At 30.6% G+C, this 25861-nt stretch overlaps 4 protein-coding genes and 2 pseudogenes across 9 annotated transcripts; 2 read left to right on the top strand and 4 right to left on the bottom strand.

The window, feature by feature from the left end:
• The first annotated feature begins 676 nt into the window (after nt 1–676).
• Nucleotides 677–3849, top strand: LOC145192348 (uncharacterized). Of its 5 annotated transcripts, none has more exons than XM_090065553.1 (4): nt 677–781; nt 949–1049; nt 2742–3021; nt 3162–3849. In XM_090065553.1, exons 2-4 carry the CDS (start codon nt 989–991, stop codon nt 3538–3540), a joined length of 720 nt encoding a protein of 239 aa, XP_089921679.1. In that variant the 5' UTR covers nt 677–781; nt 949–988; the 3' UTR covers nt 3541–3849. The 5 variants fall into 5 exon arrangements, with proteins under 5 accessions (XP_089921679.1, XP_089921672.1, XP_089921683.1 ...); XM_090065557.1 differs by lacking the exon at nt 677–781 and having other exon boundaries at nt 915–1049; nt 3162–3508; nt 3626–3849; XM_090065563.1 differs by lacking the exon at nt 677–781 and having other exon boundaries at nt 947–1301; nt 1341–3021; nt 3162–3508; nt 3626–3849.
• Nucleotides 3046–4877, bottom strand: LOC149894483 (uncharacterized). Its single transcript, XM_090065536.1, has one exon. The coding sequence runs from the start codon at nt 4819–4821 to the stop codon at nt 3847–3849; it is 975 nt and encodes a 324-aa protein (XP_089921662.1). The 5' UTR covers nt 4822–4877; the 3' UTR covers nt 3046–3846.
• Nucleotides 4878–6323: 1446 nt separating this feature from the next.
• LOC149894484 (uncharacterized) lies at nt 6324–7852 on the bottom strand. The gene is given in 2 exon segments (XM_090077049.1): nt 6324–6687; nt 6743–7852. A coding segment is annotated over 1 exon segment (648 nt). The 5' UTR covers nt 7687–7852; the 3' UTR covers nt 6324–6687; nt 6743–7038.
• Nucleotides 7853–10556: 2704 nt separating this feature from the next.
• Nucleotides 10557–14004, bottom strand: LOC149894485 (uncharacterized). Its single transcript, XM_090076928.1, has 5 exons — nt 13571–14004; nt 13074–13377; nt 12638–12877; nt 12184–12428; nt 10557–11949 (listed from the first exon to the last, which is right to left on the bottom strand). Exons 4-5 carry the CDS (start codon nt 12424–12426, stop codon nt 10831–10833), a joined length of 1362 nt encoding a protein of 453 aa, XP_089933054.1. The 5' UTR covers nt 12427–12428; nt 12638–12877; nt 13074–13377; nt 13571–14004; the 3' UTR covers nt 10557–10830.
• A 5022-nt stretch (nt 14005–19026) lies between these two features.
• Nucleotides 19027–21432, bottom strand: LOC149894486 (uncharacterized; annotated as a pseudogene). Its single transcript, XR_016452861.1, has 3 exons — nt 20965–21432; nt 20681–20842; nt 19027–20472 (listed from the first exon to the last, which is right to left on the bottom strand). The product of XR_016452861.1 is annotated as an uncharacterized LOC149894486 (transcript).
• Nucleotides 21433–22979: 1547 nt separating this feature from the next.
• On the top strand, nt 22980–25783 carry LOC149894487 (protein ZBED8L-like; annotated as a pseudogene).
• Nucleotides 25784–25861: the final 78 nt, after the last annotated feature.

Consider the following 25861-nt stretch of genomic DNA (forward strand, 5'->3'; position numbering starts at 1 on the left):
AAAATTTCAAATTAACATAAAATTTATTTACAATAAAAAAAGAATTTTGTAGCGTTTTCCTCTCTTTAATAAATAAAAGTAGAGCAACTACATCATGTGTCTCGATATCCTTTTCTTTTTAAGTAGGGGAAAAAATTTTGAAAGCTTTTGTAGTTTTTTACCTCTTTAATAAGAATTACGACTGTCATGATAACTCTTCATTTTTCTTAATGATGGAAAGGAAAAAAGGTTGAAATTCGATCTTCTTTATTAAACGCGTTTTTAGCAAAATGTTTGTTTAACACGAAGGTGACATAACATCTTTAAGAGCTATGAATTTCAAAATCTGCGGCAAGATTTATACTGTGTTGTGTTATGCTGTGTTGTGTCGTGGTGCGTTGTGTTGTGGTGTGGCAAGTGGCACATCACAGTTTTTACAATGGTATTTTCACTGCTCTCCAAACCAGAAGATAGAAGAATGATGGCTTTTTTTCTTTCCACATCTTCGCTAACATTTTTTTTAAAATATTTTCTTCCTTGCTCTAAAGGGAGGCTGATGTTTCTGTTTGTTGTTCGCCTGTAAACCGAAGTTGTTAATACTTTTTTTTTTTTTTATAAAGAACACAATTCTGCTTTATTTATTGCAATAACTAAACTTAATTTTTATATAAACTAATTTATTTTATTGCTAAAATATTTACAAAATTTATAGAAAAAAGTTGGATTTGTTTAATGTTGTTGATACATGGAAAAAACAAGCCATCCTTCAAAAGCATTCAAAATTAACGATAACAAAAATTTGGTGCAAATTTACTTCTCATTTTATGTAATCTGTAAAAAAAAAAAAAAAAAAAAAAAAAAAATGAAAATAACTTTTGTCTAAATTTGATAGTTTCACCTTTTTGTTAATTTGAACAGTTTCTACTTTGTTACATCATCTGCTTTTTATTATATTATGGTTATTTTTAGTTTTTAAGCATAGTTTACATCATTAACAAAGAAAGAAATAATGACGTTAATTAGAATTCTATGTGGATTGGTTGTTATTGTGACGCAGACAAATGCCCAAGGTATTATCTTTTAATCATCAACAACCATAAAGATTATAAAACTTTCAATAATAAACCCTTATTATAACGAAACTATTTTTTGATTTTTAACATCCCGCAACTTTTTACATAAAAGTTCAAATCTTTTGTTTCACAACGTTAATCACATGAAATTATTAGACCCTCAGTTTTTCTTACTAAGTGAAAATCGACATTTGATTTTTCCATTAACGAATAATAACGAATGCGGTACAAACTTCAATGTCAGGGCCTGTTTAAAAGGAAAGCGGGCTGGCTCGGCAAACGAGCCAGCCCGCTTTCCATATAAACAGGCCCTCAGTCTTTTACAATAAATCAAATTTTCTGAAGCTAATTAAAATTTATTTTTAACATAAAAGTAATTTATCTAATAGGAAATACTTTTTTATGTCAAATCTGTTTAAAAATGGTGATATCGTTATTGCAAACTTTCTCATGAAACTTTATAACTTTACAGGTACATTACATATTTCAGAAGATTCATAAAGCAGCTTTACCTTTATTTGTTATTTTTCGTTATTGATGCAAAAACCAAAAGTCCGTGCTTGTTACCAGTTCACAATTGTCTAAGACAGATTTTTTTAGGTAACATGTTATATACTAATAAAATTTGATATGGAAACGGGTATCGAAAAGTTTATTTTAAAAGCAGCCACAAAAGTTCGACCGTAGTACCATATTCAGTTATATCTTATATCTTTTAAACAACTTTGCTGTATGATAATTTTTCATAACCTTAGTCTGGTTAAGCGTACAGCAGAACAATAAATCAAATAACAATCCGAAGACGTTGAAAAGAACTTTCTAATATTTCTTCTACTGGTGCAGGTCTAATGCTGCAGGTCATAAACGCAATTCGAACTATTTAATTAAAAGAGCAATGCTTACGTCGACCATCAATTTAAATAGAAATATTTCGATGGGCAATAACGTTATTTGAAACTCAACGCTTCCTTTTGGCGATAATTTATGTTAAGGTCACATTAACCTTTTTCTTCTGCATGAAAAATTTACGTTCAAGTAACGCGATGTGGATAATTTCCATAAATTTTTTTATAATAAATTTTCTTTGAAAGATTTTCTTAACTTTGTTATCGAAAGGCGTTCGTTTGAACAAAATCTTTGATTTGGTTCAAACCTTATTTCTTATGAGAATTGGGAACTATAAGAATTATAAGGATTGTTCTGGGGAACAATCAAAGAAACCATGTTAATTCTTAAAGCTCCCATAGGTCACGTTATTGACCGGCAGTGCAACTTTAAAACACAATGCCACCAATTGGTATGATGTCATGTTAACTAATTCTGTAGAATAAGCAGTTTTTTTACCTTCAAGAAAATGACTGACTACTGGTTGACGACGTAACTTAAGTCTTTATCTTTCTTTTAGTTAAAATTTTTTTACTTGAAATTTGTGGAGGTAAATTACTTGTTTTTAACATGGTTAATAAAAATATGAAAATAAAATATGCTCAAAAATTTTTTACCTCTAAGAATTTTTTTTTTGGATATTAATAATGTGCGAAGTTCTCGTAATTTTTTAGTAGATGGTTTGTAAATTGTAAACTTTTTTTTGTAGATTTTTTTTCGGTTTTCTCACTCATACAATTGTTAAGTATTTTATGATGTTGAACTTTTTTATCGAAGCTTTTGTTGTTGTTGTTGTGTATTTAGATTTCGATTCTTTAGCAGATATATCGGCGTATTTTAATGATGCATACAAAACAGATTTTATTTTCTTGGTCGACGTGAGCCGATATTCAAAACCTTATTTAAACAAACTTTTTAACCTTGCAGTATCAGCATCTTCCTGCTTTCGCTTATTAAAGATAAACGATAACCGAGTAGCTATAATGGCATATTCGAATATGTCATCTTTAATACAAACTTTCGATCAGTGTATAAACAAAACTTGTTTAGAAAAAATGAAGAAACGCGTTCAATTAATCTACGGGTAAGTATTATAAAGAAACAAAGATTTAAATTTAATAGTTTTATTTCATCTTAATTTAGAATTAATTTTTTGTGTTTTTTGTGTTTATTCTGAAAATATTGTTTTTTATCAACAAAAAAAATGTTAACTTCGATTTACAGGCGAACAACAAACAGAAACATCAGCCTCCCTTTAGAGCAAGGAAGAAAATATTTTGAAAAAAATGTTAGCGAAAATGTGGAAAGAAAAAAAGCCATCATTCTTCTATCTTCTGGTTTGGAGAGCAGTGAAGTTACTATTGCAAAAACTGTCATCAGAAAAATTTTGAATGAAGGAATCAATTTGATAGTTATCAGTGTTGGCGAAGCAATTGGAGAATCTGAAGCAATAATAAAAATTTTGAATAACAACCTGACACAAGTTGATTCGAAGAACTCACTTTTTTACTCGTTTGTATCGAAAGACTGGAGAAATATAATCGAGACTTTGCATTCCGCCGTTTATTTATGTAAGCACTACTTCATGTTTGCTATTGGCTGAGATATTTGTTTATGTTTCCTATCGGTTGTAGGAAAAACAGTTAAGTTAAAAATATAGCAAATTGAAATTAATTTTTAAAATTTAGTTTGCTGAACAAGAACGGCCTCACTCATTCACAGATTGTTGGTCAAAACAAAAAATATTTACTACCAAGATGTGACTGGATACCGCTCAGCAAGTTCGTTATAAACTTCAACAAACTCGTAATAAACTTTAACTTGGTTGAAAACTGTGCTGCACTTTTATCAAGAATATTTGCTTATAATTGATTTATTTCAGACTTTTATATGTATAGTGTTTTTATTTTCATTTCTTTTTCGGATTTTTATCTCTCATTAAAATCAATTTTATTGGAGCAACAACAAAAATTGCGATTGCTGCAACGCCCCAGATGATTGCTCCGACAAGCATCATTTTCTGCATCATACCTGACGTAAAGCCAGACACTTTTAAATCTGCATTTCCTAGAACTTTTAAATCCATTACTAAAAACGGTGGCATCATTATCACGCAGGTAATAACAAGCGAAACAAAGCAACCAGTCACACAACGTGGAGCTACGCAATGACAATCGCATTTTTCTGGATCAGTCTGTCGGAAATAAGAGATGAAGCCTTTGTAAAACACAATTGCAAGAACCAGTATAAAGTTTAAGTTTAAAGCTAAACTGCTCATAAATAAAATTTTATCGAAATCTTTTTCTGTAAGACATGTCGGGTCATTAAAACATTGCCAACATCCAAGCCCATTTTTGCCTCTTTTTACAGCATATAAACCAACAATACACGACATTATTCCCATATCACACGGGAAAGAAGCTAGATTAAAAGTCATGTCTTGTATTTTATGCCATATCGTTGGTAGCGGTCGCCCAATTGCATCCATCTCTTGATCGATAGAAAATATAGCAAGTCTTAAACTTACCACGGTTTTAACCAGGAAGTTAACAACCGCGATCCCATAAAACCCCAACAATAGAAAAAAGCTCATGTTGAAATTGAGCATATTTGAATCTAAGTCTTTCTCACTTAATGTAGTTGGATTGCAATACCCTATTGATGGTTTTGATTGTATTGACTCTGTAACTGCAATCTGAGAACTATTAGCTGTAGTGTTCGAGTTCAAAGTCTTTTGTGAACCTTCTTTGAAGACAGCGTAATCCTTCAGTGAAGTTAAGGCATCCATAACTGCAATGTAATGAGCTCCCAAGACTATTATTCGAAATATAAATAGTTTTAGCCATCTCTTTACTAAAATTGGTTTAATGTCAACTGCAGCCATATACTGTTTGTTCTTTTTCAAAGAAAGTTTTTTTTGAATGTTTTTATGACAAAAATATTTTTTTAATTGTTTTTATTAAAAATTTATTTATTGTAAAAAGTTTTTAAACCATTGAATGGTTTCTATTCGTTTGAGAAATTTCGAAGAACTGTTTCGACGAACTTAATAAGCTCACACCATGAATAGCATGTATATGAACTGGTTTCATTGCAAAAAAAATCGAAAAAGTAGATAATTGGAAAAACTTTGCAACTCATAGCATCATGCTGAATTAATCGGCTTTCTTTACAACAAACAAAAAAAAAAGATTTTGAAGAAAATTTAATTCAAATTTAAAATTAAATGTACATATTTATCAAATCTAATTAGAGATTCTAAATAACCTAATATAGATTCTAAATAACCTGATACAGATTCTAAATAACCTAATATAGATTAAAATAAATAAATGAGCCATAATTTCCTTATAGTTCTTTACTGTGAATAACAGATACTGTTTTATTAGTCACACACGAGACCTTGTATAAGCCAAAAAATTAGATCGCGATATACGCGAGATCTTTTAAATTGTTTTTCGAAATTGTACTTTGAATAATCCCAAAGGGATTCTAACAAATACAGATAAGATGATGCAGCTTCAAAAAGTTGGATATATTTGGCAGAAAGCCTTTTGTTTCTACATAAAAAAAAATTATTTCCATCTACAAAAACTTTTTGTACGCAATAATATGCATAATTAAAAAATGTCTGACATTGTATGTGCAGATTGCATTTTTTAAGGTAGATTAGACATGATTTATAATGCATATCCTAGAATATGCATTTAACATAGAATAAAGATCTGAAGTAGAAGAAAAGAGTTGAACAGAATTGTTCTAATCAGGAGATAACTCTTTAGCAAGCTTCTAGTACTTCCATTCATCTCCCTCACCACTTGCTCACAATTTTTTCTCGAGCAGGCTAATCTCTTTTAAAAGTATTGACGTTTGGTTCCACATCCTAAACTGACCTTGATAGGTCTGGCTAGATAAATAGTTTGCAATACATTTTTCAGCTTCTATTTGAGCAGGAGATTGAAGGTGAAGTTACCTTGAAAAAACCTTGCATTTCATAAAATCTTGCCTTCCATTAAATCTTCGTCTTAATATGCAGATTGATAAAATCCATCATAGTAGACCCATAAATAGTACAATTTTTTAAAACCTACTGCGTATCTTTTAGATGAACTGTTTTATAGTCTTAAATAAGATCATAGATATGTTATCTAAAATTGTTTATAAATTAAAGTATAATTATCAATTGTAGTTAATATGTTTATTAATAATTTCATTTTCAAAAGCCGAAAAAATGTTGTTGATATTTTCTTTACACATCATTTTTCAAAATAATTTTATTTTAAACGTATTCCTATAATAAAATATCTATAATATAGGGTAGATTGGGGTATAACGAGCACCTTAAGTGAAAATAGGAATTCCACAACGAAAAAAGATTTCTGATTATTTGTTTAGTCACAAAATATTTTGTTAATAAAAACATAGTAACATACAATGCTTGGTAACATAACACAAAATAAACATAATGTAATAACATAAGATTGTTTTATAACATTTAGTAAAATAAGTCTCTTTATAAGCATGTAAATGCTAAAAGTCACGTTTTATTTGCAGCTGCAACACACAAAAACACTTTTTAATTTTAGCTTTCCAGTACATGTTTTGCAGTACCAACTCCTACAATGACTGCATTGGTTCCATAGCACTTCAGACTTGTACAAAATTTCACATATCATGCAAAATGTTTGATCCAGACCATTAGTTTCATTTTTATCATCATTATTTGAAACAACCTAAAGTGGAAACTAAACTATAAATTCAAATGGTAAACATTTATTTGTTTCTTAAGTCTATAAGCAACTTACTATGCTTTTTTGTATTACATCTTTTAGTTTATTCCTCTTCGTCAGATTATTACAGACAGCATTTAAATTGATTTTCAAGTAAAGCTCTATATGTTGAACTGGTAGCTTTAGCAGCATGTTGAACAGTTTTTCATTTTCTTAATATTTTGTTGACAGTTACAGACTCATCAAGCAACTGCCCAATTGTTTTAGTCTTTGGTATACTGGATTCTTTTGGTATAGGGCATGTGCTAAATATTTTGGTCTGGTAGTTTGTTGATGTTCCCTGTAAATCAATAGTACAAGTTGAGATACGTTCAGTTTTGACTTATTGTGTGCTCCACAATAGAGGCACTGTTAAAAGTGTTCTGTTCTTGATTAGTCACTACAGCTGCTATATAATCTTCATCTGTGAAGATGTGACTATTAAAAGGATGAATTCCTGATTTATGGAATCCACTTTCAGCTTTACTCACTAAAGCAGCCTCGCCATAAGCAGTGCTAAAAAGATTTCCAAATTCAGCCTCTGGTACTGGTCTAACAGGGTGTTGACAATACCATGTCTATACAACTGAATTGTATCACAATTTTAGTGATTTAAAAAATAAGATATTTAGAGGCTGCATTTTATGTGTACAATGACTTGGAAGGCTTAATATGATCACATTATTTGTACATGCTTTTAATATTAGTTTTATATCTTTTACATGGCTGCCATGAACATCTAATATTAGTAAAGTTAGTGTAATGCATTTTAATGGTTGTGTAATTTGTAAGAAGTGGTCAAACCAGATATCAAACAGTTCTTCATTTATCCAACCTTTTTTTGTTGCAACACCAAGTGCTCCTTGGGGTGCTTGATCCATTAAAGATGTTTTCATGCGTGCACGTGGAGAAATAATCATGGGAGGTACATATGCTATGGATTGCAATTTCACCATGTTAGTTAAAGAGTATTGACTCATAAGCAGCAAAAACGTTATTAGCCTTCCCTTTGTTAAACTCTGCTGCTCAAGCCATGGAAGTTGGTTCTGGTTTTCTCAAAGATAAATTAGAGTTAGATTTTAAAAAGAACATATCCAATCCTTTCCAGCACATTGCTTTTTTGGCGCTAATTTACTTCTCTACCCCCCCCCCCCTCCCCTATTTTTGTGGTAATACCAGGGCTGTGGAGTCGGAGTCGGAGTCGTGGAGTCGGAGTCGGAGTCGGAGCTCATTTTGGCTGGAGTCGGAGTCGGAGTCGGAGTCGGAAAAATTGTACCGACTCCGACTCCGGTTTAAAAAAAAATCTTTCAAAGTTTCATAATTTTCATAAGGATTTTATAGATGTTACAAAACTACAAGTCCCAGGATGGTCTGAAAGCTGTAGGATATCCAGACACAATGGAGAATTGTAGTTTGCAACAACTGGAGGACAAGGAGTTTAACATGTTTTTTTTAGGCCTTTAAAACAGTGATAAGCAATAGGGTATTTTGCTGCTTATCACTTAGAATCATATATCACCTCCCTTGCGCTCTCCTCTACCTTCCCTTAAACTATATAACTTCATGATCCCCTAACTCCCGACTTAAATTGTCTGGCACTGTGCACAATATTCTTAGTAGAAAGCTAGGCGTGCCACCACCAAGCACCAAAGAGTTGCTCCACAAACAGAAAGACTGTAAGTATTCAATTAACTTTGTTTCTCTGGAGAGAGATAGAGTATTAGAAAATTAGTGATTGAAGAAGCTGTTAAACAAAGAGAAGAACTAAATGAATGTCTCAAGGGACGCTTTGTGTTTCTTAACAGAGTGAGCTATTTTCCAATCAATGTTTAATTCTTTTTTGAAAAAAATGAAGCAGTTACCAAGACATTGGCAGTAAAAGACGCCAAAACTAATCACACCAGCGAATTTCTCCAGGTCTTAGTAGAAAAGATTCTTAAAGAATATGAACTTAAAGAAGAACAAGCTCTTTCATGTTTGAAATATTGTCCAACTGACAATATTTCAAACATGATTTTGACAAATTCATAATGTTATTAGCGACTGCATAAGAGTTTATTGCATAACAAGAGTTCAGAAAAGTTGTTTGTTCAGAAATTGTTTTCTCATAAATATTGTTTAAAGCACTAAGTGGTTGGATTATTTGTATCATAGTGATGAAATAGCCAATGTTAACATTTTACTACAGTTATTTGTTGTTACAAACAAATAACTGTAGTAAAACAAACAACTATTTGTTGTTACAAATTGGTTACTTATGAAGGAGTCGGAGTCGGGAGTCGGAGTCGGAGTCGGTCCATGATAAAATCAAGGAGTCGGAGTCGGAACAGCAGCTTACCGACTCCACAGCCCTGGGTAATACTGCAATTTAGAGGCATAAAATAATTTATTATTTTTGCATTTAGCGCTCTCGCTCGCAGAGGAAAGTTCTTAAAATAATTATAAAAACCAAAGTAGATAAATTTCAAGGTAGCTATTTTTTAAATACATTTTTGTTTAATACTTTTGTTTTTATTGTTGATATTTAGTTATTTTATCATTTATAGTGTTAACATTTACTTGTTGGATTATTAATTATGTTAAGTAATTAAAATTTTTTTATTTTATGATTGTATAATTTTAGTTTGTTCCAGACAAATTTCTTATTACAATTATAGAATATAGGATACTACAATTATTGTTCTTGCTAATATATATTTTTTAAAAACATGTGGCTATAAAAATAGTCGTTTTATTTATCAACTACAGAGGATTCTGACGAGACACACAAGATAGAAACGCCCAAAATATTGGAAACTCTTTAAATGTTTGACGCCAGCAACACACGTGGTTCAGCCAGGATTTCATCTTCAACAACAATAGTTGTTGGAGTACATGGTCTCCCATAACCAACACGTTGCATAGCCATCTAAACAAAGATTTACCATGTTAACTAAGAATAACTATTTACTTTATATAAACGATTTATTCAGTACAGAATTGATTAATAAAATTAATTTTTGTATATATAATTATAATACGTATAATATATAATAGAAATGAAAAAAAAAAAATAAATTTAACAGTGACTATTACTTTTACTTATCTTTTGTATGAGACTTTTCTTTTCTTTTTGTACATTTCGAATTTTTTCATATTTCGAATGTGGTTTTCTTTTTCGTTTCGCAAAGTCACTTTCAGATTAATTTTTTTCATTTTCACCATCGCAGAGTTTAATCAAGCGAAAATTAAAAATTATTTTACGCCGCTTAACTGCAGTATTACCATTTTTGTTTGTGATTATGATAGAGAATTTTATCCTGATTAAGAATCGTATAAAAACACAGACCTGAAAACCAAAGGAAAGTTCTCTTATTTGATGTTGAAGTGTCAAAAAAATATACCAAAAACGCTAATACTCGCCATCTTTTTTTATAACACATTAAAATTTCACTATTTAATTACGCCGCCTGGTTTCTGTAGTTTGAAAGTAATTAAAATACTCATGAAAATTCCGATGCAAAAGATTTGCAAAAAACTAAGGGTCTGCGTATCGAAACATATCGTATTACGATACGATACGATAAGGTATCGGAATGTACGTATCGTAAGTTTTTTTATATTACGATAATATCGTACCCAAAAAGTTTGCACGATAAAGTTTCGATATTTATCGATTCATTACGATATTTATCGGTCAATTACCTAAATATCGTAACTCATATCGTAACTCAAACGATAACGATACTTATCGATTCATTACGATATTATTTTTTCCGACTAAAAAAATAATTTTTTTAAAAACCTAAATACTTTCATAAAATTGCTGACAAGTGCACTATTTAATGTAAAAAAAAGAAATAAACAAAACTTTATTTGTAATTTTGATTTTTTAATTTATTCAAGACTTAAGTTGAAGCAAAAAACAGCTAAAAACAAAAAATAATTTTTTACTTGATAAATTGTTGACGTGACATGTTTAACACGTTAAGGTTTGTGCCTGTGACTTAATATAAGAAAAAGATTAAAATTTAATCTCAAAGTCAAGGTTTATTGAAATCACTAAATCACTATATGGCAAATTTTATAAACTTTAAGCAGTAAAATAAACCAATGACGCCACTAAGGCAATGAACCAATTTAAGTTAGTCATCCATTTCAACTGCTGATGTAAGAGTTGAAGTAGGAAGTCCCTGACTTGAAGCAGCTGAATTCTGAGAGTTATTGGTAGAATCCTCTTCAAACAATTCTTCTTTTTCATCCCGACTGGTTAGAAGCCATATTTTGATCTGGATCTTAGGGTAGTTTTGCTGAATGTACAACAATTTTTCAACTTGTTCAGGCTGCAATTTTGTTCTTTTATAAGAAACAATTCCACCACCGGCACTAAAAGCTCTTTCTGAAGATGCTGAGGAAGCAGGTACACATAGCCAATTTTTAGCAGCTTGAGCAAGGAGAGGAAATTTGTATTTATTTGCTCTCCAAAATTCCAGCACGTCCACACCAACAACCCCTGGGAGTTTTTGAAATATTTCCCATTCAGTGACAATGTCCGACTTTGGAGGTGGAGCCGGACCAGAATAGGAAGTCATAAGTGCAGGAGCTTCTTCCATTCCAACATTATAGAAAGGATCATCTTCCGAAACATGACCTTGGATTTCAGCATGTAACCGTTCATTAAATAATGTTGTTGCAGCAATCCATTCTTGATAAGCATTGGATTGAGTAATCAGTGCCTCATAGGCTTCATCAAATCCACCCAGTTTTTTCAGAGCTCTTCCCTTGTACAAGGGATTAAGCAAGTTGGCAACAGAGTAAAAAAGGTTTTGACAACCAATGTCCGGAAAACGAACATCCAAGTTTTCCACCAGCTTTTGGTGAAACATTTGTGCTGTTGGTGATGCCGCACCAGCCTTGATGAAATCCAGGCATTTGTGCCTCAGTGTGTAAATGTTTGAGATAACGAGGTGAATGCTTACTTCTTTGTCTGCAGAGAAACATTCTGAAATCTCAGCAACTCTCCTCAGAATAGGCAAAATTTCGTCATAAAGATTGAATTCATCTTCTGAAGGAATGACTGGAGCTAGTTTGGTGTCATCTTTTCCAGGAATGTCTCTAATGGAGCTGAGGATACGACGCATTTTTACAATGCTTTCCAACATCATAAAAGTTGAATTCCAGCGTGTTTTCACAGGAGTGATGATTTTCACAAATTTCAACTTATCCTTGCTAACAACATCACTGTCATCAAGCAACAGCTTTAGCTAAAAATTAAAATAGAATTATAAGAAACATAACATAAAAGTTGATTAGTACTATTTACTATAATAAAAAACTGATATTAACTATGTTATGTTTTTACTTTTTAAATGTTAACATTTTATCAGTTGAAAAATTTTGTCACACAAAGTGTACTAAGAAGTTTATATTGCGCTTGTATTGTATTAAACTATAAACTAAATTACTATAAAAGCGAAAAAAGATGTTAAACTAGTTACCTCTTTTTTAATTCTTTGCTCAGACAAAGATGACTTGTGGCATCTTGAACTTAATTCAGTTGCTCTTTGGATTGCTTCGTGAAGATCCAAACTGTCAAAACCTTTTGTTTCTTTGACAGTTGCTTCAACTGCCAAATTCAAAAGATGATCAGCACACAAAAGAGATGCATTTACAAAATTGCACTTGAAAAAAAAATTGCACAACGCACGAAACTCCATTATTTCCGGCCAACTCTGAGACATTCCTGAAAAGCAAAGTAAAATTAGTTGTTTGCTTTTTGATGTTTTAAAATATAAACTAATACTTTTGTTGTTATTTTAGATATAAATAAAAGTATTAATTTGTGACATTAATTTTAAACTAAATGGCGGATTTTGCTTATCTAAATAATTTAAACGATTAACTTAATTTACAGAAATTTTAACCTAATAAAAATTAAACACTAAAACATACTTATCCAGACGAAGAGCAATGGCTTCAGCTGTATGTCGTCCGGAAAACGGAGAAACTCCAATCACAAACATCCTTAATCGGAAGTCTTCACTCACATAGTGCAATGTACTGGCTTGGTATGCATCATTGTTTCTACTTTGCCAGAGGTCAGTTGAGATTGCAAATCCAGGGGTCTTTGGCAATTCCTCCTTTAGAATGTCATCCACACAGATTTTCACATTTTTGTACAACAACGGCAACCTAAAATTAAAATAAAAAATTATTGGTATTTCTCGTTACATATCAATACGGTTACCTACTAAGATAACCCAAAAAAAATTGGTGTGGATTGGTCTTAAAAAAGTAGCTTTTTAAAAAATTTAGTTCTCTTGGAACTCTCATTGAATTGACTCCCCACAATAAAATTTTATTTAAAAAAAATTAAAATTTTTCGTACTTGAACCGGGAGTATGTTGTTGCAGCCTTCACATTCATTTTTGGGTTGCAGTAGTGAACAAAATCTTTAAAAGCTTCATGTTCAACCAAAGAGAATGGCAAATTTAAACGGGCCAAAAACTTGACAATTTCAATGTCTCCTCTGAGCTGTTCGTTGTCTTGTGGCTTGTATTTGACAAATGCTTTAGATTTTGGACCTTTTCTGCTGATGGTCCGGAAAGTCTTCCTCGTTTAACTCTACTGCCCAACATTAATGGTGTCTTATCATCTCGGACCTGCTCATAAGCCTCGTCTTCATTGTAGGTCTAAAAATTAATATGAAACCCATTAAAATACCTAATATTGAAACATTCATCAGCATTTATCAAAAGTTATTGATATTTATCGTTAAATCTTGTTAAATCTTGGTATTGTAATAGTAATAATAACTAACACATATGAAAATAAAAGTTAATATTTAAATTAAAAAAGTAAAAACGTTTGTAAACTTTATTGCACCTGTTTTAACTCATCAAAAGCAACATGGCGATTTTCCTCCAGGGCTGCAAACTGAACAGGATGCTTCCTTGTCAAATGTGATCTCATGCCAGATGTGTTCCTGTCCGCCAACTTGCAAATTGCAAAACAATACTTGCATTTTGCAGTAACAAGTCGCTCTTCATCTGGTGTAGTACTGACCTCTTCATCAAAGTGATTCCAAATTTCGCTCCTTGACCTTGGCATTCTTCAAAATGTTGTTCAATTACAAATTTAATACTAATTCAAACTAAAATTTTAATATCTTTCCTTATAAAAAAAAAATTTATTTTAAGAGCCTAATTATGTACATCTAAGTAATTTAAAGAGTATCCCAAAAACTTTTTCCCAGAGAGTTTTTAAAAACGTTTTTATTACAATTAGCTAGTTAATTTCGGTTCAGTAGAACCGTAATTAAAACCGTAACCAAAACCGAAACCGTAGTTTGAGTGAAGCCGAAATCGAAACAATCTGAAACATGAAAGCCAAATCAATATCAAAATAACATGAAATAACTATTTTACTTAACAGTGTCTCATAACTCATTACAAAAACTTATATATTATTCAAATGCATCTATCTATCGATCGATATTGTAGTTTTCTCGCAACACATCGATGAGATGACAACAATATTCTCTTCAAACAAAAACCTATCTTTACAAATTTAGTCCTTCTTTTATACCAGACAATATCCCTCAAAAACGTCAGAAAAACCAACAAGATTACGGAATTAATAATTTTGATAGTTGTTACAAACAACTATCAAAATTATTAACATAACGTTCTAACAAATTTCGCAACGGAACATCTTATCTCTATATATATCTCTATAGAACAATCCAACTGTTTATTTTTTTAAATAAAAACATACCGTTGTGTGACCTAACAAAGTCCTATGCTTTAAGAAAGTCCTAAATTAAAAAATTTTTGTTATTATTATCAAATATATATATATATATATATATATATATATATATATATATATATATATATATATATATATATATATATATATATATATATATATATTGATAATAATAACAAAATTCTTCAAAAACTCCATAACTATGACATTTTTTTATCATTCAAATTTGTTTGAATAAATAAATATTTTAAAAAATAAAATAGATTTGTTTTTGTAATGATTTATGGGACATAAGGCATTTAAACGATCAGTATGTAACATGATTTGATAAAAAATAGAACATGTGAAAATATTTTAATATTTGATGATCGCTTAAAGAATGATTTGAGAATAGTAACTTGATTTGATTTGAAAATAGTAACAATGGTCACGTGATTTCAATTAATAATTACTTCAATTTTTGTAATTGATAATTGATTTACCCACAAACGATTAAAACATCAATATAATTAGGAAATCATCATGATCCCACACTAAATAAAAAAAAGTTTTCTAAACTTAAAGAAAAAACCTCCCTATAAAAAGTTTTGGTTCATTACAGTAGTAGTTTGAACCGTAATTTTGCCCGAAACAGAATAAGTAAAAGGTTGTCGAAGCAGAAATTTTGAATTCGGTTTCGGCCGAAACCGGTAGCGAAAGTTTCCATTCGCTACAATTAGCGGCAACATTTCAGCTAGACGATATTTTAATCACATAAGTATTTTTTATTATTAAAAAAGTGGACTTTAATAATGAGTTTTAATCGAATAAACCACAATTGTTACGAATATTTAAAGAATAACTTTTTCTTTTTTAAAAAAATAAAAATATTTTGAGCGCTTACCTTGGTGTGACCTAACAAAGTCCTATGCTTTAAGAAAGTCCTAATTTAAGAAATGACAAGTTTCGTATACATAAAATAAACATTTAAAGAAAAAAATTTAGTTATTTTATCTAACTAGATATCTAGTTTAAACAACAGAATTATTTTCCGCGAATGATTCTTTTATATATACGAAATTTGTCAATTTTTAATATAGGACTTTCTTAAAGCATAGGACTTTGTTAGGTCACACCACGGTATGTTTTTATTTAAAAAAATAAACAGTTGGATTGTTCTCCTAACTGCCTGAGCCGTTTTTAACAACTTAATCTAAAAAACGGCGTTAAAAAATAGGCGATTATTATTTTTTATCAATATTTTAATCAATAAATTGAGAAAATATATTGCAAAATATTTTAACTTAACATTTAGTTAAATCTAATACAAAATATTGTAAAATATCTAATATAAAGCAACTTTACATTTAGTTATATCTAATACAAAATTTTGTAAAATATTGAAAAGTTTTGAAAACCAAACGATATTTTATCGGAACGTATCGTACATATCAAAACTCAAAAATATCGTTATACAATTTTTATCGATAAATTATGCGATATTTATCGCTAAAAGCGATAATGATATCGTGCATATCGAAACCCAAACGATATTTTATCGGAATCATATCGTAACATATCGGATATACCAATTCATATCGAAACCCATTATCGTAAAAAATATCGGTTAGTTTCGATATTTCGATAACGATACGCAGATGCTTACAAAAAACAAAACGTAATTATAAGACTCTCTCTACAACAGTGGTTCTCAACCTGTGGGTCACGACCCTGCCAGGGGTCGAATGGCGATTTGCCTGGGGTCGCCTAAGACTATCGAAATATGGGGATTTTTGTCTCTATTCTAATATGTAAAACATGATGTTGTTGTACAAATTTTTTTCCAGTGGCAGTTGTCGAAAATAATTATTCGACAAACTTAATGGGACTGATTGAATAGGCTAATACTGAATAATATAATCATGGAGGAGCCTAATTAATGCAATCATACTTGAAAAAAAATAATTAGGAGATCTAAATATATCTAGACCCGATTATTCAAAATATAAATATGACAGAGTTCTTGAGGGGATGGAGAATTATAAGAGAGATCTCAATAAAAGTGTTAGAAATTCACGATCTATATATATCAACGTCTTGGTGGGCACTGGTAAAAATAGTAACTACTGTCGTACCTCATACCTCGCGAGTATGAGGTACGACAGTAGTTACTATTTTTACCACGCTTTTCTTAACTTATTTTCTTGTCTGTTTGTCTGTTTGTCCTGACACAAAATGTTTTTCGATAAAACACCGCGTAATTATCATATTTAAAGTTAACCAATCACATTCCAATTTTAACAAAAATTACCCAATGCTCATGTAGTTTAAGGCCAGTCTCCGTAAATTTCGGGTTTGTTTCGTTTATCTGAGGGTGATGTAAAATTGTGCCGTTCAGATCCCGCGGGATTTTTCTAAACGTTTATATTAAAGCGGTAACTAAAAAAGTCCGACAAGAAAGTTTTCTAATTTTTTGAGTATATATCATGAGTTCATAACATGTTATGAATTAGTATATAATATAATGATTTATAAGAAACCACATTATTTATTATTCAATGCTCAATGTTCTTAAAGAATAAGAAAATAGAAAGACTTCTTGACGATTCTGAAAAAAGAGAAACTGGCAGCAAGTATATATATATATATATATATATATATATATATATATATATATATATATATATAATATCTAAACAATATCTAGATAATCTAGATAATATCTAAACAAACAAAGTAACAAAGGTATAACTTCCACCGACAGAAACCATTGTGTTTATGCGGTCATCAAAAAGCCTTTCAAAACAAAATCGCTAAGTATTACCGAGTTCTCGACACTTCATTGTACGTCGTTGAAAGAGATTATTAAATGTCGGATTTTCTACCCTACCTTCTGAATCAAAGTATGAAAAAACAATCTAATTTAATATCGATGTCTTTTAGCTTGTAGATAACAAGAAAAATTGTGCTTAACAATTTAAACCCTTGTTTTTTGAAACATTCATCTTTAAGTTTAAGGACAATATGCGTCATCCACCATATTTTTGTCAATAATATTTTTTTCAACTTAGCCCAACTTTTGCTAAGTATTATTCAGCTTAGACAACAAATTTTCAAAAACAGTTTTTTTAAAAAAGAAGTTATAGAAGGTAGGACGAACTACCATAAAAGTTTGGACTGGCCTTAAATCACCTGAGCACTGGTGACAACCTTTAAGGACTGATGGAGCATGCACTGGAAAAAAACTAACACCTTTGACTTTATTTAATTCTGCATCTTTAGGCTAGCACAAATTCGCTTATAATCTGTAAACACAAAGTTTGCATTTTTTAATCCATAACTCGCGATCCTCGGATTCACAGACAAAGACATACCAATTTTATCTTCACCATGTTTTAAAACGCATTCAAATATTGGCTAACCATTTCCTGACTCTAGATACTCCAATATTCACTTCACTATCCCATGATGAATTTTCATCTAAACGAGAAGAACTATTAATTACTATTAGTTAATTAATTCCAGTTATACTATTACAGCTCGAAGAACTTTAACCTTATTTTATCTTCACTTACTTTGAAATTACAGAAAATAATTTCATTTTTGTAAACTTCGTTTACGATTTGAGTCTGATCATTTTCTGGCGATATCAAAAATTCACTTCATATTAAAGAAAGAAACAGTAAAAACACCTAGTTTTATAAAACGAAACAAAATACAGAAAGAAATTATTTCGTTTTTTATTTAAACAAAATACAGACACGCAACTATTTCTTTAAAGTTAAATAATTTTGTAGACCTGGAATCTTGCGACGCATTCGGCTAAAAGTTCTAAAAAAAGACTGATTTTTTAAATAGTAAATTCTCCATAACAAAAATAACAAACCTTTCTCTTTTTACTTTTCTTGATAAAACAGGTCTTATTTTTCCTAATTGTCAAAAAAAAATTAAAATTTCTTTGTTCCTTAGTGTGTATTTTTAAATGCACCCCGAACGTCGATTATCTGCCCCCGAACGTCGGTAATCTTAAAAGTGCATTTTATTTGCATGACTTTATCAAAAAAACATTTTTTTTTTGAAAACAAAAGCACAACGTTTTGACTGTATAACGCACAAGTTTATGTTTACAAAGTAAGGTGAATTCGCCTTGTATATAACATTTTAAATAGGTTACATGGAGTTGTTTCACTATTTGGTAATTTCCAGATCCACGGATGTTAGGAAAATCTATATACGAAAGATCACTGTGAGCCATAAAGACCGCCAGGTTCAACTTTTCCCCACCTCTAACTTTTTTTCATATTAGGATAAGTACTGGTTAGATATTATATTTTTTTGTATTGGACAAATCTAAAGTCGATCGGAAGTCACATAAAAACTTACTTTTTTACCCTATTTACCCCCCTTCAAGTGATAAAGTTACCCCCTTTATGATGATATTACCTCCTTTCAAAAAAAAAATTTTTTTTTTGATTAATATTTCATTATCCTCCTTAAAACAATCCTTACTTTTTCTTACTAATCTTAAATTGAAGCGATTTAAACTCCTTTTGCACCATTATAGCAATAATTAAAAGAAAAAATACAATAAATGCAACAAAAATAACACAACTACTTTTATATTACAATATTTACATCTTATCTAAACAAAAAGTGGCAGTAGCAGATTTCAATCGTTCAGCATAATCTTTATGTTCGATCCTTCGCTTGTATTGAGACCAACTTGGTTTGAAGGCACTATGAACAGCTTCTCCAGTCTGTTCAGCATATGATCCCAGAGAACAACAATTAAACTTCACAAATGGGAGAATATGACAAACAACTATATGGACTTTCCAGGTAACCTTCAGTTCTGTATTTAAATGTATCTTTGCATACTGCTGTAGGTCACAAAATGATACTTTGAACTCTTCAATAACTGAAGAAGCATTGCTGCCTATCGTATCCAAAGGTGCACTCTTTAACCTTTGCAAACTTTCTGAGGCAATGAACTATAGGCAATAAATTAGTTTGAGATGCTAACACATCTCTCTCTAAAATATCTACCTTTTCCAGAAGTTTATTGGAATTGTTCCCATCAAAGCCTATCCCATGATAACCTCGAAGTAAGATATAATGTTCTTTTAGCCAGTTTTTAAAAAGAGGCCAATGATCTAAAAGTAGTCTACCAAGTAATGTCACGATCCCTATAAGAAGATGTAACTCTGGTGGAGGGACTAAGTGATTAATTTCATCTTCAGCATTTTTATCTAAATAAACGAGTCGAGGACTAATAACATTTTTAAAATCTTTCATCTCTAAGCGCTTTGCCCCATTTTCAACAAATAAGTTGTACCAATGATCAAAAGAACCTAATGTTCTCGGAGTACCACTTTCTAGGGAACATTCGCCTTCACACCACAAGCAGGCATATTTACCTGAATGAGAAGACAAACCAAAGATGCTGTTAGCACATTTTAAGTCAAATGCAAGGTGATATGTAACATCATCCAGATTTAATCTACTCAAGATTTTCTGCAAATTTCCATTGTCTTCACAAACATCTTCAACAATAGCAAGAATAAAACACCTTTTAACTCCACTGTCAATGTAAATCTCATTTTTATTGGTTTTATCAAAGACATTTACAATTACTTTAAGAAATCCTTGACCTCCATCAATTGATATACGTACCATACTGGAGAGAGGATCCAATCCTCTTTCCATTAAAATACTAAGAATAAATTCAGAAGTGTCATGGATAAATACTACATGTCTTGTTACAATTTCATCATTCCAAATAAAGTTATCTTGTTCTATATTATACTTAGATTCAATTTCTTCTTGTAATGATGTCATCATACTAATTACATTATTCTCCACAACAGTAGATGATCCCAGATTCTTACGGAGACTTGATATCAGTTTTTTTGTTTTATTTTTTGTCAATTCCAGTACAGAAGTTAATTCCATCACTGCTTGAAATGATATCTGATTAAAAAACTTTCTAGAAGATTTATTGTCTTTAGTTCCAACAGTTAAAGTTAACGGATTTCCACCTTAAAAATAAAGTATAATTAATTATATGTATCTTTAACCTACCCCTACTTTAAATTTACAATACAAACATTTTGAAAAAGTTATTAGCAATCTATACAATTGCTTAGTTAAAAGCCTCTACTGAGTGTTCTATATGTGCATTTAAGTTTTATCTGAACATATAAACTGTTTTTAATTATTTAAAAATGAAAATAAAAACTTACACACCTGTAGATATTTTAAAGGACTGGCCTCTCTCAATGCCTTCTCGTTCCATCTTGTTTTTTATTATGCCTGAAGCAACTTGCTCACATGATGTGGGATCAAGAGTTTCTGACAAATTAATCAAATTCAAAACAGCCTGACTAGAACAACAGTTGTTATGACATCCTGAAGAATAAAATTTACTCTTAAATTAATATACACCTAAAGGTTTTTTTATTGAAGTTTATAAATGATTATTTGATAACTTTTAATTTACTTATCAAGTAACTTATTATTTATTCTTTAACCTCTTGCAAGGAGAGTAAAGCAGCAGCTGCACATATTTTTTTTCAGAGATTCAACATCTTTTGTATTAATATGAGATGATTGTACAATATCACTAAGCTCAGTACTACGTCTAATTCTTGGTCGGTCAACCTAATTCAAAGATGGTACTTTATAAAAAATCTATATCTTTATATGTATTTATCATTTAACTTAAATAAGTTTTAAATCATATACTTGAGAAACTTTACTTATCCAGTTTGAAAGATAAGTGCTTTTTCCCTTTTCCAGCAAAAAGATGTTTCTTCTACAACTTGAACAAATTACATCCGGGCAGACATTAAACTCTGCATTGTACTCAGGCCAAATATACTCCTTGATTTTACTTGCTACAGATGGTCGTACTTATACTAAAGATTTTGAATATTTACCTTTTTTTTCCAAACAAACTGCACAAACAGACTGTTTTAAATCAGCCATTTTTACCGTATGATGTTTTTTACTTAAATCATTTCAAAACTATTAAAGAAAAAGAAGCCAAAGTGGCGGATTGGATTATTTTTGAAGCTTAATTTTTTGGTTTTTCTAATTTTTAAAACTTAAAATACTAACTCTTCTGATCGACTTTAGATTTGTTCTGTACTTGAAAAAGACTTACAAAAACTGCATTTACTTTTTTAAAAAATAAAATTAGAGGTGGGGAGAAGTTGAACCTGGCGGTCTTTATGGCTCACAGTGAGATCGCCATGGTTTAAAAATCGTATATTTGGCCGAATGGACAAACTCTCTCAAATTAATTTTAGTTATCGCGCTATATGATTTTAAGTAAGTATATCTATCACAGGATAAAAATTTTACGTTGGCTAGCTAATCCTTAATTCTTCTAAACTTCACTAAACTTTGAATTTTCCAATTGTCTTGTTAATTCATCATTCTTTTAGTCCCCAGGACCTGCCTATTAATATTATTTACATCGTTTGGATCATAGCCGAGTTTCAGTTGTTTTTCCAGTTAGATTTTTTGTGCCTAGTAAGATTATAAGCAGTTGAAAATATTAATAGCAAAAAAAAAAAAAATTTGACAGGGGTGTTTTGAGATATTGGGCCCCAAAGTTGGTTTATAGAAACTAGTTGTTTTATTAACTTTTAAGCATGTTCCTTTTATATTTGAGCATTTTAAGTACTTTTATTGAATTCAGCATCAAAAAAACAATATATATGTTTATTTTCATATTTTTGCCATTTTTATTTCTTATTTTTTTAAGAAAAATGTTTTTTCAGAATGTTATGAAAACCGGGTCATTTTGGAAAACCAGGTCAATATTAAAATTGCAGTATCTTGTCAACCGCTCAACATTTTTAGCTGAAATTTTGCATGTAATATTTTTTTATAATAAGGAATAATGTGTCAAAATATAACACAAAAGGAAGACACATGGTTCAATGGACTGGGTGATTTGATGTGGAATTACCCCTACATGAGTGTCTTGTATTCCAACAGTGTCTAGAAAATGAGATGTCACTGGGTCAATGTGCTATGAAAGAATAGTTTACCTGATGAGTTCGAAAACTTCAAAAAAATGGATGCTATTCAATTTAATTTAATTGTAAAAAATTTGAAATCAATGATAAATAACTGTGAAGAAAAATTTTATTTTGTTGAAAAAGAAAAAAATATATCATTAATATCATATGGACATGGTGGACCAGTATAAGTTTTCAATATATATAACTTTAGAAGATTTTGGAGATATTTATTTTCTTTTTTAAACAAAGGAATTATTAAATACTATTCTCAACTGGAGAATGCTGTCAGTTATGCTATTAATAATGAAACAGATTCTAAGCGAGCAAATTATTTTAGTCACCAAAACCAATTAAATGACAAAATTTTGGATCAGTTCTTAAAGTTTTTTGTGATGAAACAGTTGCAGCATTATGCGTAAAAATTCCTGAAACTAAAGATACTGCACTTTTTATTGAAACAGTTGTCAAGTGATGGCTTATTGTCAACAATAAAGGTCTAGATATTAGATTAAATGATATTCAAAGAAAGACTATTACTTCAGTCAATGGCAAATAGATTTCTTAGAGAACTATATTTCTTATTGCAAAAAACTTCTAAAAGATTAGCAAGCTGTGCCAAGTATTTTTTGAATTGCTGTGTATCTTATGTATTGCTAGGACATATGCAATCAGATGCACTAGAAAAACAGTTTAGGAAATATCAGCAAGAGTCAGGTGGTACATCTGATAACTGTGCAAAATGTTATTCAAAAATTTAGAACCGACAAAACTGGAGAGTTGCTAGATGAGCAAGCAGATTTTACAATATTTCCTCCTGCTCACCACCACTGTGATAACTGTGAACTTGATGTGGAGTTTGATATGTCAATATGTGAAAATTGTGAGGTTCAGTTGCCAAATGAATGCAAACAAGGGCTTCTATATATTGCAGGTTTTATTGCTTACAAACTTCCAGAATTACATTCAATTTTAGAAGAAACAGACACCTTTGATTTGTTTCAAAAATATGGAACTTTGATTAGTTCTTCAAACAGGGGAAGACTAAGAGAACCTTCTGACAATTTAGTCTACATTGTTATTTATTGTTTTTTTATATTTGAAGTGACACTTGTGAATAAAGTTTGTTGACATTTTTATTAACTGCAATAGTAAAGTTCAATTGCTTGTTCAGAGTGTTAAAAAAGTTTGCTGCATTTTGGCAAACATTTTTTAAAACAATTATTGTAAAAAACACTCTGAAGATTTTGGGAAGGAATGTTTAATAAAACAAGCAAAACTTTCAACTTCAAAATAAAATACTTTGAATTAAAAAAGTCAAAATAATTTTAATAAAATAAAGTTAACATATTTGTTTGTTTTTATCAAAAAAATTATTATTTGTATCACAAGTGTTTATCTAAAATAAACATATACCGCATATACTCGCGTATAAGTCGTTCCAAAATCAATGCAAAATCAATATTAAATGAAACATTTTTTAATCAATATTATTAAGAAATACGAAAAAAATTTCAGGAATAAATTTGTTTTTTTTTTGACCCGCATATAAGTCGAATTGCTGTTTTAGAGTAAATATTTCGTCCAAAATTTCTCGACTTATACGCGAGTATATACGGTAGTTTATGAAAATGAGATTTAGTCATTTTTAGCTAAACTCTTTAAATTTTTATTGTAATTGACTTATTTATAAACGTAAAAAAAATTCCCACAATATTTTCTTCCGAAATTTAATGAAAATTTTTTTTTGTCCTTCTAAAGCTCTTTATTTGATTCTGAAGCTTGTTTACAAAAGCAAGGATAAAAAATAATTTTAACCGTAAAAAAGTCGGCCTTCGCTAATTTTACGGAAAATAAGCTGTCGCGGCCTGTTTATGAAATGCCTTGAAATTACGGAATGAAAAATCTTATAAAAATAAGACCGAATGATAAAACACGATCTCGAAAAATTTACTTAATAAGTCAAATAGAAGATTGCCGTGAACTGGCCTTCTATTTTTTTTCGATTTAAGCAAGAAAGAAGGCCGTGTATTTAAGTAGGCCACGACAAAACATATTGGCTCTTGAAGCTTCTTATTTAGTATCTCTCAGAATCGCCAGAGCTATGAAACCTCACAACATTGCTGAAAAGTTGCTGTTGCCAGCGGCCAAAGACATTGTTAAAGTTATGATTGGACCCGAATATGTCACTAAACTGAATGCAATTTCCTTATCTAATGATACTGTTCACAGGAGAATAGCTGATATGTCTGCTGATATTGTTGATCAGATATTCCAGGAAATTAAATCTGCTTCACTTCCAATATATAGCATCCAACTTGATGAATCCACACACGTTGCAAATTGTTCCCAATTACTGGTTTACGTGAGGTATATAAATGATGGCGATTTTAAAGATGAGTTTCTCTTTTGCAAATCTCTTGAAACTACTACTACTGCCCGTGATGAATTTGAAAAAGTTAGTTCATTTCTGAAAAATTATAATATCTCTTGGGAAGATATTTGTGGTGTCTGCACAGATGGTGCTCCAAGTATGCTAGGGTGTCGGTCTGGATTTCAACGTTTGGTACAGAATGAGTCACCAAATGTCATTGGAACTCACTGCATGATTCATTGAAAAATATAAGCAACGAAAACACTGCCACAAGAGTTACAAGAAGTAATGAAGAGCGCCATTGGTTTTGTCAACTTCGTAAAAGCGAGTGCTTTAAATAGTCAACTATTTTCAAAACTTTGTAATGAGTTGGATGCGACCAACAATGTTCTGCTATTTTACACTGAAGTGAGATGGTTGTCGAGAGGAAAAGTTCTAAAGCGTGTTTTTGATCTTCGTGATGAATTAGAACAGTTTTTTAATCAGAAAGCAAAACCGCATTTCGAAGCACTTTACAGCGATGAAAGTGAATTATAGAAAATAGCCTATCTTGTTGACATCTTGAATGAGTTAAATTTATCACTGCAAGGACCAAATGCAACATGCCTTGATTTGTCTGAAAAAATTCGATCCTTCCAAATGAAACTTCAGCTTTGGCAAACAAAATTGAATGAAAATAAAATTTACATGTTGCCAACCATATCTTCTTTCTATGAGGAAAATGGCATTGAGCCTGACAAACGGAATACAATGATAATTTCTGTGAAAGAACATTTGCACATGCTTGCGGACGAAATTTTATCATTGCAAAAGATGACCTTCATTGTGCTCTTGCAAAGACTGCCCCAAGAATTTCTGATCTGGAGAAACAAAAACAAGCTCAACCTTCGCACTGACATTGACATTTTGTGCACATACCGTCGCAAGAATATTTTAGGAATGTAGTCATTTGCAGTGTATTGTAAATGAGACTGATATCCATAATACGTCATGCTTTTCAAATTTTCACATAAGTATGCAACA

Source organism: Hydra viridissima, unplaced genomic scaffold (genome assembly GCF_058129835.1).
Source record: "Hydra viridissima isolate aposymbiotic clone 2 unplaced genomic scaffold, HvirCarnegie_v1 scaffold_1, whole genome shotgun sequence".
NCBI lineage: Eukaryota > Metazoa > Cnidaria > Hydrozoa > Anthoathecata > Hydridae > Hydra > Hydra viridissima.